This window comes from Acipenser ruthenus, chromosome 56 (genome assembly GCF_902713425.1).
Source record: "Acipenser ruthenus chromosome 56, fAciRut3.2 maternal haplotype, whole genome shotgun sequence".
NCBI classification, from domain to species: Eukaryota; Metazoa; Chordata; class Actinopteri; order Acipenseriformes; family Acipenseridae; genus Acipenser; species Acipenser ruthenus.
This window is the reverse complement of record NC_081244.1, coordinates 5,187,981-5,205,312: the sequence shown is the minus strand read 5'-3', so window position 1 is coordinate 5,205,312 and position 17,332 is coordinate 5,187,981. Positions and strand designations below refer to the sequence as shown.

Sequence of the window (17,332 nt, the reverse complement as noted above, 5' to 3'; positions counted from 1 at the left end):
AGAGAGAGAGAGAGAGAGAGACGGTGTCATTTGCTGGTCTGTGGTAAATGTAAACTCATTCCCAACACAGCAGAGCCGGGACTCAGGACCTACATCTTTGCAGAATTCTCCAGCACAAACACAGCTTGTTCGATACATCTTCTCTCAGAGAAAAAAAAAAGAACTTTAGAGGCAGAAAAGTAAGTTTTACACACTGTCAGCTTTCATGTAAAGCCTTCAGCGATATTTTATCGTATTTTGTTGGACGTCATCTATTGTATTACAGTATATAGAGACTACAGAATGCATTTTGAAGTTGTTTGTGTTTGTTTTCGTTTGTTTTGATGCAAATTAGTCTCACCTAAAAAGTCTGAAATATCTAAGTGGTGGGTTATATGCACGTTTTGCAAAAGTTTGTGAGACTCAGAGTTTTATTATTATTATTATTATTATTATTAGAAAATACGATAAATGCATACACTGGATAACTACATTTATGCTTTTAAAACGATTGCACTTTTTGTAACATTTACGGGGGAAGTTACTTTTTACATTAAACGTTGCTAAAGCTGTTGTCTTGTGCCGAACACTAACATTACTGCGCGTCAGTACAGTAACACAGCTGTATGGTTTTGCTTAGGACAGATACTACATAGTTAATAATATATGTAACCCACAAAACGGGCTGTCATGTGGAAACTAGAATTGCGAACGCAGTTTAATGTATGTTTTTAATTTTATTTTTGCTTCGCGGGGGCTGGAGAAGGTTACTGCATTACATTCAGTTAATTCGTCATTATAATTGAATATAAAGGTCTTACCCAAATATGGCAAAATATGAATCCGATTTTTCACTGTTGCTGTAAAACTGGATGTATTCTGCGGTTGCGTGTTGCGCCCACTAGCGTTTGCAGACCAAAAGTTTGGACAGGAGCCTATCCTATTTTTTCTTTCAGGTTAGTAGAATACTGTAGATTTGCTAGCTAATCCTAATGCATGCTTTTTGACTCCCCGGTTAGAACACAGTATTGCGATATAGTTCAAATCAGTGGCCATATGTTTTGCATTGAGAATTTTAGGATTAAGACATTAAAAAAAACTGTATGAACATAATTTAGTTATTTTATTTAACATCATGTATACCTGTCAGCTTTTGAAAATACAAAATCGGGAGTTGGGGGTGGTTGCAGTAACCACACACCGGCCATGGATTTTGTAGACATTATAGGTTTGCTGACATAAGGGGGTTTAGCAGTAGAATACCAGAGCAAATCTGTCCCGGGAGATGTCCGGGAGACGGTCCAAAATACGGGAGACTCCCGGTGAATACGGGAGAGTTGACAGGCATGCGTCATGTAATCAAAGAAACTACAAAATGATCTCTTGCAAAAGTCGACCACGCAGAAGCCATAACAGCAGTACAGTAGTCTTTCATGTTAGATTTCGTTATAAAGCGGTATGTAAGCGGTATGTAATTCAATATGCGAATGTAACATTTTTCAGCAGGTTCCGTTCGACTTATAGGGTGATGCAAAACGTTTTGGCCAGAGTTGTCCATGCCATTTAACAAATTTAAGCTAGGGTGTATCAACTACTTCCAAGCTGTATGAGGTCCTGCAGCTGTATATTAGGGCTGGTTTTTTTTTTTTATCATTTTCTATGCATTCCAAAAAATCAGTTGAACTACATAAGGGCATTTTATCAAATAATGTAGGGTATATGCCATACCGATGACTCAATAAACGGATGTATTCCTTTTTAAAAATATAGGCCATTAAATAACGTACAGTGTTTTAGACAGTTCTATACGCCTACAATTGTATTAGTTTTACCCTATCGATATGTAAGATGCCTCTAAGGGCGCTTCCCAACCCCGGTCGTGGGGACCCCCCTGTGTGTTCTGGTTTTAATTCCAACTGAGCCCTCAATTACTTAACCAGACCCTTAATTGAACTCAGAATTTGCTTAATTAGACATTTTTTTACTTGATTTTAGCTCTTAAACAGTTGCAGATTTTCAAGTTAGCTAAACATATTATAATCAGTAACTTGAAATCTGCAACTGTTTAGAATCTGAATTAAAAAAAAAAAAAGTCTAATTAAGAAAATTATGTGTTCAATTAAGGGTCTAGTTCAGTAATTGAGAGATCAATTGGAATGAAAACCAGCAGACACAGGGGGTCCCCATGGACTAGGGTTGGAAAGCCCTGCCCTAAGATATATATTTTTAAATAACATTGGAGAATATAATTACAGTATACACCGCAGGGCCAAAATATATTGTTAGGCATGTTAGATGTCATATGTCGTTTTCATAACTTACCACGCATTTATATATATATATATATATATATATATATATATATATATATATATATATATATATATATATATATATATATATATATAAGCTAAAATGATGTTTATAGTTAATTTAGAGAAAACAAATTAGTCGTTTAGTTAACGTCGAATACTACAGAATTAATTAACAGCGTCTGAAAAGGAGGCTACCTTCTGTCCTGCAGCTGAGAATGCGTTTTGCAATCAGAGTTTCTCAAAAAGCTAGTGTGTGCATGCGGTCGACGTTTCCAAAAAGTAGGTCGTGGTTTTCGTAGTTGTCTTATTACTCTTGCGGTGGGTTTGCAAAAAAGGGCGCGGCAGGCCTACTCAAACAAAAATACCAAGCTTGACTCGCTGAGAGGGTTACTGAGAAGGGTGCAGCTTTAAAAGTGAAATTTACTTAGAAATAAAACGTTTGCCATTTGGAATCCAGTTTGAACACAAACTAATCTTGAGAATGTGTGTTTTTTTTTTTTTTTTTTAAAGAGGGGCTGTCAGTGTGCTGGAATTGACTAGCGTTGAACGTCGAAACTAAGAACTGTCATGACGCTGGGGAGATAGTTAAAGACTAGTTTGAAAGACAATACGCACGTTATACTGTAAGAAGAATGACTGGCATATACACTTGTTTACCAGAGGTGGCGCTGTAACAATAGCCCATTGTATCGTATTGCACACAGGTAATCGCTTTATTTGAGCTGAGTTCTGTGTATGAGGTTTTATATGGGAAAAAGGCCTATGGTTAAAAGATAACAGCAGTCATTTGAATGTAACCATGCATTTATATTGCCTGTTTGCAAAGTAATTAACACGTAGGGCTGTGGACAAATGACCCCTTCAATATATTATTATATATATTATATATATATATATATATATATATATATATATAGATAGATAGATAGATAGATAGATAGATAGATATAACAAGAAAATAAGTGAAGCAAGTTTGGATAGTAAGTACGACTTTATATATTTTCCATGTCTGAATTATTGCTGTTTGAGATCTACTGCCTCTCAGACTAAACTTAGATACACCTGCCATAACACTGTCAATACCGGGCAGTCAAGAAGTCACATTTTTACAAGATAAATGCAGGCACTAAATAATGTACAGCTATGGCCAAAAGTTTTGCATATCACATCATGGTCTCGATAAGTAAAAAATATATATATCTTGATCAGTACTGCAAAAATACATCCTACCACTTTTGCAGACAGCATTTCTCTACATTTGTTTTGAAAATGAGTGGTAAACTATGGGGCAAGATATTGGTCTCATACCACAGCAGACCCTGTCATAGCCAATCCTTTAAGATGCGGTCCCCTCTGTAAACAGCGGTATCATGTACATTTTCTAAGAAAAATAGGAGACCCAATTTAGTATTGGACATTGATTTTTTCACACATCGTGCCCAGTTACTTAAATATGATTTAAAGTTACAAATACAAAAACACTCCCATGGACTTTGACTGGCAATCTGTATGTTTATAATGCGACTAGAGCCTGAAACATGAGCGCATTGGAATGCTGCTAACATTCTTTTGGGAGGTCATAGTCTTTGAAGAGAGAGAGAGGATGATAACAGTTATCCAAAGCAGACCACCTTGTTTTGTTTGTTACAAGGTCGTTTATCTCAGCTTTCTTTTGATTAGTCTTCAGGTACTTGAAGGTCCGATGTTTCTTTTAAGAGGGTGAGGGAGAGAGCAGTTCAGTCTCCATGCCTCAAGCCTGCCCTGGACTGGAGGAGGCACCCTTTCTCTTAGGGGAGGGGGGGGGGGGGAGGGAGGGAGGGAGCAGTTCAGTCTCCATGCCTCAAGCCTGCCCTGGACTGGAGGGAGCACCCTTTCTCTTAGGGGGGTGAGGGAGGGAGGGAGCAGTTCAGTCTCCATGCCTCAAGCCTGCCCTGGACTGGAGGGAGCACCCTTTCTCTTAGGGGGGGGTGAGGGAGGGAGGGAGCAGTTCAGTCTCCATGCCTCATCTGCCCTGGACTGGAGGGAGCACCCTTTCTCTTAGGGGGGTGAGGGAGGGAGGGAGCAGTTCAGTCTCCATGCCTCAAGCCTGCCCTGGACTGGAGGGAGCACCCTTTCTCTTAGGGGGATGAGGGAGGGAGGGAGCAGTTCAGTCTCCATGCCTCAAGCCTGCCCTGGACTGGAGGGAGCACCCTTTCTCTTAGGGGGGGGTGAGGGAGGGAGGGAGCAATTCAGTCTCCATGCCTCAAGCCTGCCCTGGACTGGAGGGATCATCCTTTCTCGTAGGGGGGTGAGGGAGGGAGGGAGCAGTTCAGTCTCCATGCCTCAAGCCTGCCCTGGACTGGAGGGAGCCCCCTTTCTCTTAGGGGGGTGAGGGAGGGAGGGAGCAGTTCAGTCTCCATGCCTCAAGCCTGCCCTGGACTGGAGGGAGCACCCTTTCTCTTAAAATATGAGGGAGAGAGCAGTTCAGTCTCCATAACTCAAACCAGTCATGGATATCAGTACAAATAGCTAGTTGCCATTTTAATTTGTATTACACCTCCCTTAGATTGAATCATTCTGAACAAATCCAAGATGTGTTGCTCTAATGGAGATATTGCTACATCACTGCACTCTATTGCTCAATAAAGCTGGCTTGATTTCAGCCCCCTGTTGTTTTTATCGGCGTATTTGTTTGCAGAGATCCTTTGGTAAATCAGGTGGTATTCTTAATAAAGAATAAAATGACCAACTTGAATGATTGCAAAGGTCATAGAAAGGTAAGGGAGGGGTGAAAAACGGAGCTGAGTAGGTATATGTAATTGAACATGATTCTGGATATCTGGGGAAACTTAGCATTGGGTAATGCGTCCCTCATGCACATTTCCAAAATGTTTTACAGGGAAGGAAACTTTCTTTCGCCCTTTAGCTACAGATAGCATCTGGTTATTAAAATGAACCTCAGTTAACTCCCTTTTACCAGAATATAGATTTCTTTTACAATGTATTGCTCATTAAAATGGTTAGCATATTCGTAAAGAGAAAACACTTAGCTATTCAGGGATAGCAAGATATTCAGTGAGCAAGCAGTCTGAGTGAAGTTATCAAACTCCCCTTCTCCAGTGTGCTGATTTCCTAGAGAAAGGAGAACATTTCGGGGGACCAGGCTGTGCAACGTTGCTGGTCTTCACTGGGATTTCCTTAGGGAGCATCGCATTGGCTCTGGCGCTCCTGCGGGTTAGGGAGGCAAAACTGTCAGGGACTCTTTCTCCTCATCACGCTGCAGCAAACCCTGCCAGGCGCCCAGCGAGCTCAGAGCGGACACCTGCAGGGCTTGTCCTCTAGAGGGCGGTAGCTCGCTGACATCCGCTCTCGAGTTCCTGGGTGTGGAAGAGGAAGCTGGGTCGATCGTGGGATCGGAGGACGCTCGCTGAACCTTCAGCTCTCCTGAGCAGCTGTGCGGGGGAATTGCTACGGTGAAGGGGGAACAAATAATTGGACATTCAAAATTAGGGAGAAAATCAGGGGTAAAATAATAAGGCACTCTAAATTTAAGGAAAAAATAAAAGAAAATCTGGATAACTGGTTTGTTACTACTTGCTTGCAAAATAGACATGCTGTTTTAAGTCTTTCAAGTTTTTTTCTTTAAGTGTTAAGTGAGGTCGACGTTTTCAAGACAGCAGAACTCACATTCCTGTAGGGATGCTGTGTTTGTCAGACAAGTTGAGGCACAGAATTCTAATAGAGAGCAACTGATTGATCTCAGAACTTTGTCAAGTCGGGTCTTAAAGGATCCCAGTGATTCAGCCTCAACAACATGACTAGGTAACCCATTCCATCCCCTCACCACTCTCTGTGTGAAGAAGAGTCTCCTTCAACAACATGACTAGGTAACCCATTCCATCCCCTCACCACTCTCTGTGTGAAGAAGTGTCTCCTTCAACAACATGACTAGGTAACCCATTCCATCCCCTCACCACTCTCTGTGTGAAGAAGTGTCTCCTTCAACAACATGACTAGGTAACCCATTCCATCCCCTCACCACTCTCTGTGTGTGAAGAAGTGTCTCCTTCCCTCTGTCCTAAGTCCATTTAATTTCCAAATGTGTCCTCTGGTCCTGGTTTTTAACTTTCATTTTGTTAACTGCAAAACTTAAGTCCAAGTGTTACTGTTCACTCTGCAAATACAACCCTTCAGACGCTTTTATGACGTCTCAATATAAAATACGCCGAAAAATGATCAATTTCTTGGTGTTTTTTCCTCCCCACGGTGATGATAAAGCTTCATAGACGTCGTGAAATTTAACTGCTTTGATTACGGGCGTGTCTAACTTGGCCGTCCTCAAAATAGGACGCTGCAGGCTTGTAGCCAAAACAAAGGATTAACATGATCTGTGAAGAAACGCAGAACGTACACAATTACATAAATACAGCTTGCGTTCAGATTTAAAACAAATAAATAAATACATAGGTACTTAATGGGTTAAATCTTTAGTCAGCTAAAAATCCCATTTAAGGCTTCTGTCTAAAACATTTACACTTTATTTAGTTTGGGATGTTCTATCTGTTTAAGAGCTCATTTCTCATAGCTAGTGCTTTTAGCCAAATTAATACAGTGATGTTTAGATCATAAGGATTGAGACTCCAGTGGGTGCTACTTGCATTAGTATAGATGGTTTTAAAGTCCTTGTATATAGCTGTTTTGGACCAACTCCAAATGCTTGCATACCCTACATGTTAATAGCAGTATCTGCAGTAGGGATATTGTTTAGGTGAATTGATAAATGTGAATAATGCACTGAGACATATAAGGCATGCTGTTGAAATATTGCCATTATGTCATACAGGTAGTGGACAATAAAATGGAAACCCCAATGTAAAGTCACTTAATAGGGCGTTGGGCCACTTTGGTATCCTGCTCTGTGGAGTTCTAGGCGGACCGTTTTTGATGAAACTGGCCGCTCGCGCCCCAGGTTGAAATTTGCAGTCAGTTGATCTGCAGTTGCTCGCCTGTTTTGCCTTGCACTTCGAATTAATGCACAGATATCACGATCCTGGAGTATGCGCTTCCGCCCACTGTTGCCCTTTGCTGATGATGTCTTTCCCTCGGAGTTCCATGCCGACATCACCTTAGACATTGTTGCTCGTGAAACATCAGCAAGTTGAGCTGTCTTGGTCACTGAAGCTCCTGCCAAACGCGCCCCGACAATCACCCTTCTTTCAAAGTCACTGAGGTCTCCTCTTGCAGCCATGCTAGCCATAATTATAGGCAACCAGGCCTGTCCAGCCCTAAGCATGACCCTAAGCATGCTGGGATGCCATTTTCTTAATTAACACATGAGCCACACCTGTGTGAAAGCCCTTGCTTTCAATATACTTGGTGTCCCTCATTTACCCAGCTGTTTTCATTTTTTTGTCCACTACCTGTACCTTTCAATCTGAATATGTGTATAATCTAAGCTGGGGACTTTACATACCTTTGAAAAATATTTACCAGAAGAGAAACCAGACTAATCCAGGGCTTAAATAAATTAGTTATAAAGCTACTGAGCAGAATCTATTTGACTGAAGTCTTTAAAATCTTAAAAGCAGTTGACTGTTAACCCTGACCCTTCAAGCGCAGCACAGAAACCAGGACCAGGGGACACACAGTTGGAGTGGAGATAGACTTAGGACAGAGGGAAGCAGGCACTTCTTCACACAGAGAGTGGTGACGGGATGGAATGGGTTACCTAGTCATGTTGTTGAAGGAGACTCTTCTTCACACAGAGAGTGGTGAGGGGATGGAATGGGTTACCTAGTCATGTTGCTGAAGGAGACTCTTCTTCACACAGAGAGTGGTGAGGGGATGGAATGGGTTACCTAGTCATGTTGCTGAAGGAGACACTTCTTCACACAGAGAGTGGTGAGGGGATGGAATGGGTTACCTAGTCATGTTGTTGAAGGAGACACTTCTTCACACAGAGAGTGGTGAGGGGATGGAATGGGTTACCTAGTCATGTTGTTGAAGGAGACTCTTCTTCACACAGAGAGTGGTGAGGGGATGGAATGGGTTACCGAGTCATGTTGTTGAAGGAGACTCTTCTTCACACAGAGAGTGGTGAGGGGATGGAATGGGTTACCTAGTCATGCTGTTGAGGCAGAATCACTGGGTTCTGAGATCAATCAGCCACTAGGAACTGGGTGAGTGCTGACAAACTGAATGGCCTCCTCTCGTTCGTAAATGTTCTTGTGTTTGTAGATAGGTCCTGGAATAGGGTCTCATACTGACTCCTGAAAAAACTCAATTTCCCAGCCTGCCCTTGGACCATGTCCTTTCTGTCTACCAACCAGCTGCTGCCTTTAGTGACTGGCACGATTAAAATTATTCTCCACTAGATGGACTGCCTACCCTGTTTCAACTGAGGGACTGGGAGGGAGGGAACCAGTGTGGCCTAGTCTAATGGTTAGAGCTGAGGGACTGGGAGGGAGGGAAGCAGTGTGGCCTAGTCTAATGGTTAGAGCTGAGGGACTGGGAGGGAGGGAAGCAGTGTGGCCTAGTCTAATGGTTAGAGCTGAGGGACTGGGAGGGAAGCAGTGTGGCCTAGTCTAATGGTTAGAGCTGAGGGACTGGGAGGGAGGGAAGCAGTGTGGCCTAGTCTAGTGGTTAGAGCTGAGGGACTGGGAGGGAAGCAGTGTGGCCTAGTCTAATGGTTAGAGCTGAGGGACTGGGAGGGAGGGAAGCAGTGTGGCCTAGTCTAATGGTTAGAGCTGAGGGACTGGGAGGGAGGGAAGCAGTGTGGCCTAGTCTAATGGTTAGAGCTGAGGGACTGGGAGGGAGGCAGTGTGGCCTAGTCTAATGGTTAGAGCTGAGGGACTGGGAGGCAGGGAAACAGTATGGCCCACTGGTTACAGCTGATGGACTGGGAGGCTGTGTTGGGTACATTTCAGTGTGCCGTCTGTTCTAGAGTTGGGTGAAGGGGGTGGAAACTTGCAGTTGGTCACAAAGGGAGGAAATGAATCAGACTCCAAAAATTTAGACATTACTAATCAGTCTGGATGACACAGAGCGTGACATTGTTGTTGCTATTGTTGCAAGCCAGCCTCGGGGTACAGTCTCCCAGCAGTGCATTTGTAAAGGGAAGTTTATTGTACCTGGGCAGACAAGCTCATTTCTAAGGGGTTTTCTAAGTGTTTAAATAAGTTTGCAATGTACGTAACAGAAAAGCCATCGCAACTGGCCCTCCTTCAACGTTTGTGGTCCAGTGGTTAAAGAAAAGGGCTTGTAACCAGGAGGTCCCCGGTTCAAATCCCACCTCAGCCACTGACTCATTGTGTGACCCTGAGCAAGTCACTTCACCTCCTTGTGCTCCGTCTTTCGGGTGAGACGTAGTTGTAAGTGACTCTGCAGCTGATGCATAGTTCACACACCCTAGTCTCTGTAAGTCGCCTTGGATAAAGGCGTCTGCTAAATAAACAAATAATAATAAACTACTGCATGTATTTGTGTATAAGACTTCGTGTGTACAATATTTAATAGTATATATATATATATATATATATATATATATATATATATATATATATATATATATAATGCACTGTCAAGAAGTAACATACTGAATATGAAATACTCTCATATGTGGCCTGCATATCAATTTGTAAACCAGGATTATACAGGGATGGAAATAAGACTCCTATTGCACAGCAGTTTCACCCATTCCAGGTTTTACTACCAGCTTGATTTTCCACAGCGTTTAGGTAGCAAGCTCAGGTGTGTCTTATTAAACTCACAGTAAAATGGACTGAACTGCTATGCAATGGCAGTCTCACTTCCACCTCTGTTTATAATAAAAACATAGCATTTATTTAAAACATTCATTAATGTGCACTGCAATTTTTACAGGGTTTTTTACCCATGCTTTCACAATGCTTTAATACACTTTGCTATGATTTTACTGTGGAAAAGTATACATTATGATTAATTATATAATCGTGATATATAGGAATGTTGTGTAAAGTTTACAACAAATTCATTCATAGGTCAATTGCTTTCAATATGCAACACAGTAACAAACGTACTCTTTCTTGCAGTAATCTTTAACACCACACACTTTTAATAGAATAATTCACGTGTGTGTGTGTGTTATTTTCTTAATATACATGTTTTTACATGACAAAACTACAACCCTATTTTTCAAGTGTGTTATTGACTCAAAAATTGTCTAAATACTTCTATTGGTGGCGTTACTATCTCTTTAAAATCTCGTCTGTGTTTTTTGTATTTTCCACCAGACCCAGCCTTTTACAAATTTGAGGAAGTGAGGCCGGCCCCACCCAGCCAGAAGCTTTAAAAATGAGCAGTACACACCCTCGCCTCAACCAGTCGAGCGCTGCTAGCTCCGCCGCATCTAACGCAGCCCTAGCCGACAAAGACGCCGATATGCCCGCCACCGAGAAAGACCTCGCGGAAGACGCTCCTTGGAAGAAAATCCAACAGAACACCTTCACCCGCTGGTGTAACGAGCACCTGAAATGCGTCAACAAGCGCATTGCCAACCTGCAGACCGACCTGGGAGACGGGCTCCGGCTCATCGGTTTGCTGGAGGTGCTGAGCCAGAAAAAAATGTTCCGAAAGTTTAACCAGCGCCCCACGTTCAGGCAAATGCAGCTGGAAAATGTTTCCGTGGCGCTGGAGTTCTTGGACAAAGAGAATATCAAGCTGGTGTCTATCGGTAAGTACAGAGCCTAGTATTTTTGGGGGGAGCGGGAGGGTAACAAAAAATAAAAAAAACTATGCACGACTCTACAGAATTAATGCATAATTTTTAACGCGTGTGTAAAATAAGGATGCATGTGGTTTTAAAACCGTGTATTAAGGTTGATGTAAATGTTACACAGAAGCTAATTCTTTTTGTTTAGTTTAAAACCGGTTATTTGTGCCCGTTTCAAAGACCATATATTAATAACAGGTTGGGCTAAATCTCTGCAGACCAGTTAATTATGTGTATATAGTTTTAATAGTTTTCTGTCCCGTATAGTCGTTAAGTTTGATGCAGTAAATTATTGTGCAGGCAATTATCTTAAATATAACGCTATATGCAAATTAACTCGCTTGTCTAGACGTACGTCGATTTTAAATTGCATCTCTACAGGGGTAGACTTTAAAATGTTTAAAAAGTAAACTTCAACTATGCAGAAGTAACGGTATTTATTTTTGCTCGGACTGTAGCGTAACATTGTAGCCACAAAAGATTTGTGTTTGAAGCCTCTGTCGAGTTCTCGTTTCGTGTATTTGTCAAGTTTATCTGCTGGATATTTTTACTCCTAACCACAAAAGCCGTGAGAAAATATGTTTTTGAAAGTATCATTTATGGAAGGCTCGGCTGTTAAGTCTTGCGGCGTTGTTTCTATTTGCAAATAACTCTTATGGGGGTGATTCAATCCCATTTTTAGGGTTGCAACTGGATTCTGAGGGGACCTATTGTATGGAGTGCAATTCTGTGTTTGCACAAGCTGAAAGATCTTTGTCTTTTTGGCAGCGAGACCCAAAAATCAACATAAAACGTGCGAGTCAGACACAACGGCAACATATATACATTTTTGGGACATTTTTCTAAACGTTAAGAACTCCGCTTCTTTACGACTTGGCTCTGAACGCTATTTCTTTAAAAAAAGCTTTTGAAAATATCGCATTGTTTTGATAAGCGCAGCTAAAATAGGCTGTAATTGAATGACGTTTGGTTTACCTATTGTATTTTCATGTTTTACTTTGGTTTTAGTAACGGGAAAGGAGGTTGAACGAAACACGTAGCGTGGAGAAAATTAAGGTTGTTTTTCCATATGCACGCCATGCCAAACTTTGCAAACTTTTACTTAGTTTGATAGAAGATTGCGCAATACGAGTTTGCTATACCGTACCTTCCATATTCTTTAAAACAAAAGGGGACCGTTTTTTTTTCATTGATTTCTTTTCTGTACCATACTTAAAGCACGCACACCGTCGCATGTATCTCATTTGCTTAATGCAACTAAACGTGTAGATGCATTGAATGGAAATTAGGAAGGGAGAGGCAACGTGTTACAAACCACGGTGACATTTTGAGTCTCATGTGCGAATCGGGACGTATAGACGCTGTTTAAGGATTCCTTTAATTTTTAAAAGGGATTTTTATTCTGTTGGAGGGGATGCGCTAGTTCAGTCTTTAATACTTTGACTAGACATGCTGTAGAACGCCACAAAACGAATGGCAAATGCGTTTACAGTACAGTGAAGTATGAGTCCCTTTTCGGTTAAGAAAATAAACCGGATAAAACGCAGTCCGTAATTCGAAACTCTTGCAATTGGGCCGTTTGTTACAAACTTTGAATTTACGGTAGAATCTTGTTTTTGCCAATTTAACCGTTTTTGTGTTTTTTTTTCAATAAAGGTACATAAGCAACAAAGTTTATAAAGACATTTTATAAGTTTTTGCATTGAAATATAATTCACTATTAACGTTATTCACAATTGACGTTGCCTGTGCAAGCCTCTTGACAGGCCCGTTTGTTTACGTTCTCCACCCTGCATGTTGTGTGTTACCTGTTGTGATTATGGTAGGTTATGAATAGAATTACTTTGGGATGTAAAACAGAAATGAAATCAAGTTAGGTCTTTGTTTTATACAGATTGCATTTCACAGAAATCACCGTGCAAGCTGATATCTAAATGTGTAAAAACCATGGGAATTGTAATTAATACATTGGATAAAAATACTGTTTCTAACCATATAGTCTGGAAATCCCATCTGATGTCTGTCTTCTAGTAAAAAAAAAAAAAAAAAGTAAACTCCTGAGAAGGAGACACTTCTAATGGAATGGGTTACCTAGTCATGTTGTTGGAGACTCTTCTTCACACAGTGGTGATGGGATGGAATGGGTTACCTAGTCATGTTGCTGAAGGAGACTCTTCTTCACACAGAGAGTGGTGAGGGGATGGAATGGGTTACCTAGTCATGTTGCTGAAGGAGACTCTTCTTCACACAGAGTGGTGAGGGGATGGAATGGGTTATCTAGTCATGTTGTTGAAGGAGGCTCTTCACACAGAGTGGTGAGGGGATGGAATGGGTCACCTAGTCATGTTGTTGAAGGAGACTCTTCTTCACACAGAGAGTGGTGGGGGGGATGGAATGGGTTACCTAGTCATGTTGCTGAAGGAGACTCTTCTTCACACAGAGAGTGGTGAGGGGATGGAATGGGTTACCTAGTCATGTTGTTGGAGACACTTCTTCACACAGAGAGTGGGGAGGGGATGGAATGGGTTACCTAGTCATGTTGTTGAAGGAGACTCTTCTTCACACAGATAGAGGGGATGGAATGGGTTACCTAGTCTTGTTGTTGATGCTGAATCACTGGGATCCTGCAAGACCAGACTTGACAAAGTTCTGAGATCAATCCGCTACTAAGAACCGGATAAGCACAGATGAGCCAAATAGCCTTCCCTGGTTAGTGTGTCCCACTGTAGCGCACTGCAGATGTGCCTGCAGTCCACCTCAGTCCTACATTTTCTTCTGCTCCTGACTGCATCCAGTCTATTTAAAAATCTCAAGAATGGAAAGAATTCTTGAAGTGTGTGTGTGTGTGTGGGGGGGGGGGGGGTTCAGTTAGCAACGGTTTTCATTATTTGTTAATATTTTGTTAGCAGCACAGCATATCTTAAACCAGAAAAAAGGCCCAAATAATTCTAGTATTTTATACTTTGAAAGGAATTGAAATTGACATTTTCAGAGACACAATGATCCTTGTGATTTTGTTCAACAGCTTTCATTCAAAGCCAATTTTAGTTGACTAACACAGTGACTTCAATTGTAAGTCGTTTGTGTTTAAGAATACCTCTAGGGGGTGATTTTTAAAACTTTTGGCCATAGCGGTATACCTCCCTATTTGGAAGCAAAACCTTAAATGTATTTATTCAAGAAAGGAGTGAGACAGTGTTTAAGAGTGGGTTGAAGTGGCATGTATGCATTGCTTTCTATAATATCTTTTTTCATACAACCATTTATGAATTTATATAATTGAATTTGCCACCCAATACATAATATTTGTTAGAATATTTATCCTAGAACCAAGTTTCATTGTCTTGTAAGCAATGGACACATCATTAGTGGTGAAGTTTATTTTTCCTATGCAGTCATTTTGAATGGAATGAGATTTATTCAGGTATCTGCAGTGATGAGAATAAGTGGCTGCTTTAGATACCAGAACCATGGTGCTAGCTTTTTGATTGCATTAACAGAAGAGGAAGTGGCTGATTTGTGGTTCAGCTTGGGGTCTGTGTGTTTGATGCTGAGCTGTAGACTGGCTTGGTTGTGAGTTGGAGAGACGCACCCTGGCATGTTCAGTTAAACAGCCACACCCAGCCAAAACGCTCCTGCAGCCCTTCAGAAGTGTGATTTAGGCTGCAGCAAGTTTCAGTTGCATACAGCAAGCACGCAGTTTCGCAGTCCTTGTAATAATCATTGCACCCCTATTATAATGTAAAGCAAATCTTAGTTTTTATATTTTTTCACTAATTTTAACCATGACTGACTGGTGCATGGGTCTGTATAGGAAACCAAAGGACCACACTGTGGACTCAAGTATATTGGACTCCAAGTGTTTTACAGTGCTACTCCTGCGAAGTTTTACCAGTGTATTGGTAGAGAACTGGAGTTTGGCTGTATGAAAAACATGCATCCTCACCTGCTTCGTTTGACCGTTTAATGGCTCGCTGGATACCCTGCTCCATTCTCCTCGGTTCGTGCCAGTATGCAAGAGGAATAAGCAGATGTTTGAGATGGAGGAATAGTCATCCTGCGATGACTCAGCGAAATGGTTTTTTCTTTCAGGTTGTTCCAAACCTCTGCTTCGGGGTGGGGGCTGCTAAACTGGCAAGTTCTTGGGTTTGAACATTTCTGGCTGGGGGGTGGGGGAGAGGAGAGGAGAGAACATGACTGGAAACTTGGAAGCTGCAGTCCCTTAGAACAGTTTTGAATTTTATACTGAAATAGAATGTTCTGGTGTCTGTTTAATAAATTACTTCACAGTTTAGCTTGTTCTGTACTTGCATCTCTTTAAACTGCTCTCTCACCCCCTTGATAGAGATTAGCTCCCTCCAGTCCAGGGCAGGCTTGAGGCATGGAGACATGGCGATATATTAGTAGTTGGGGAGAATGAGAGAACAAATGTTTTTTCTCGGACGATTTTGTTTGAAAAGTGACTGAAGATATTCTCTGATCGAGGCGCCTCTGAACGTCGCCGCTTCAATGTCTGTGTCGGTGCTTTAAGACATTGTTCTGAATGTTTAACCTAGAAAAAAGAACTTGACTGGAGATTTTTTAAATCTTCAAAGAACTTGACAAAGTTCACCAAAAAGAGGACAGACACATTTTTACATGGAAGCTACTGTAAATCAAAGTCTGTGCATTAGGTCTAGCAAGAGAAAATGCTATCCCTCTTAAGATCTGGTACCTTTTTAGTTTTTAAAAAAAAAATATTGGCTCCTTTTTATAGGCTTGACAAAGTTCTGAGATCAATTGGCTACTAGGAACCGGACAAGCTTGGATGGTCCGAATGGCCTCATCACTTTCGTAAATTTGTGGTCCAAGTTTATCCCTATAAAATATTAGGGTTGGGCGGTAATTAATTTTTATAGTTGTCAATTTAATATTTTAACTCCAATTGACTCTCCCTTTTTTTAGCTATTCTTGGTGGACGATTCTGAGACGAGGAGATTGTGTACAGGAAGAGAAACGAAACATCTGCGACTTACTGTAGCTGACTGGCTTTGATCTTTCAGTAAAATAAGCGATTGGGATGAATTATGGACAATATTGTAATAGTTGCACCAAACCTATATCCAGTGCTTTTGGTTTTTAAATTGTGAACCTTTCATAACTATAAAACCCTCAATAGCACTGAGTTTAGAAACACGAAAAGAAGCTCAATGAAGTCAATGACAAATGTTTCCACTAGAAGTCTTTCTCAATGTCTGCAATAGAAGCGTATAAAGAAACATTATAAACTTCATTGACAAACATGTCGACTGGAAGTCTTTTTTTCTCTGTGCCTTGTCGTTTCTCACTGAATTTTATTTGCAAGTTTCTTAATCAACAGCCAGCAATGCTTTGTTTTAGTTTGGTTTTGACATGCCTGTTTTGGGAGTAGTTGGCTCTTTGTTTCAACAGGCTTTGCTTATTAGGCTGAGTGGAATAGCTGGGGGCTGAGTTGGAACTTGTTCATAAGAGGTTGTCAATTTGCAGTGGTGGCGCAGCAAGCTTTTGAATGCAAGAGACCTTGTTTTCAGTGATTTGGTTTAATTCTGTTAGTAGATTGCATTGTATCTTGGATATCCGTGTTGGGGTTTCATCTTTACAAATGGCATGTTACTGTGGAGCTAGCAAGAATTCCATTAAATCTTACCCAATGTGTGTTGCCAACATTGGTGGCTCTCGCTTTCCAAATACTGTAACATTTTATCATGGATTTCCCAAAATTCCCATTTCCCAAAGAATGCAAATCTAGATATTTTATCACTAGATATTTTATCACTAATCTAGCAGATGCTTGTCTTATTGACACACTGCCTGTTGCCCTGCATTTAGGAACCTGGCAGCCAGTTTGGTTTTGTAAATTTGTGATTTGCATTCCCTGTGGTGTTTGTGTTCTAGCTGTCTGGAAACATCCCCAGAGTGCTATTTCAGACAGGACCCAGCAGGCTCGCCCGAGATGCTGAAATTCCTGAAACCGCCTACCGACCCAGGTCTATGCTTGTACTGTTGTAAACATGAAACAACCAACAGACCTGTCCTCCACGCCCATCCGTTTTGAAGTGGCATCCAGTTCTATCATACTTAATAACACAAGAATTCCTGAATGAGAGAAAGCCATTCAGCCCATCTGTACTCGTCCACTTCCCAGTAGCTGATTGATCTCAGAACTTTAAGTAGACCCAAGTCAGGTCTTGAAGGATCCCAGTGATTCTGACTGCATATTTAGGTAACCCATTCCGTACCCTCATCACTCTGTGAAGATATCTCCTTCCCTCTATCCTAAATGCTGTGACAA

The 17,332-nt window shown here is 41.3% G+C and overlaps 1 protein-coding gene across 1 annotated transcript in view; it reads left to right on the top strand.

Annotated features, from left to right (window-relative positions):
- LOC117404347 (filamin-A) overlaps positions 1 to 17,332 on the top strand; it is a 68,056-nt gene continuing 50,724 nt past the window's right edge. The window contains 2 exon segments of the mRNA XM_059017302.1: positions 1 to 179; positions 10,544 to 10,983. Coding sequence (XP_058873285.1) covers positions 10,605 to 10,983 — 379 coding nt within the window. The 5' untranslated portion in view covers positions 1 to 179; positions 10,544 to 10,604.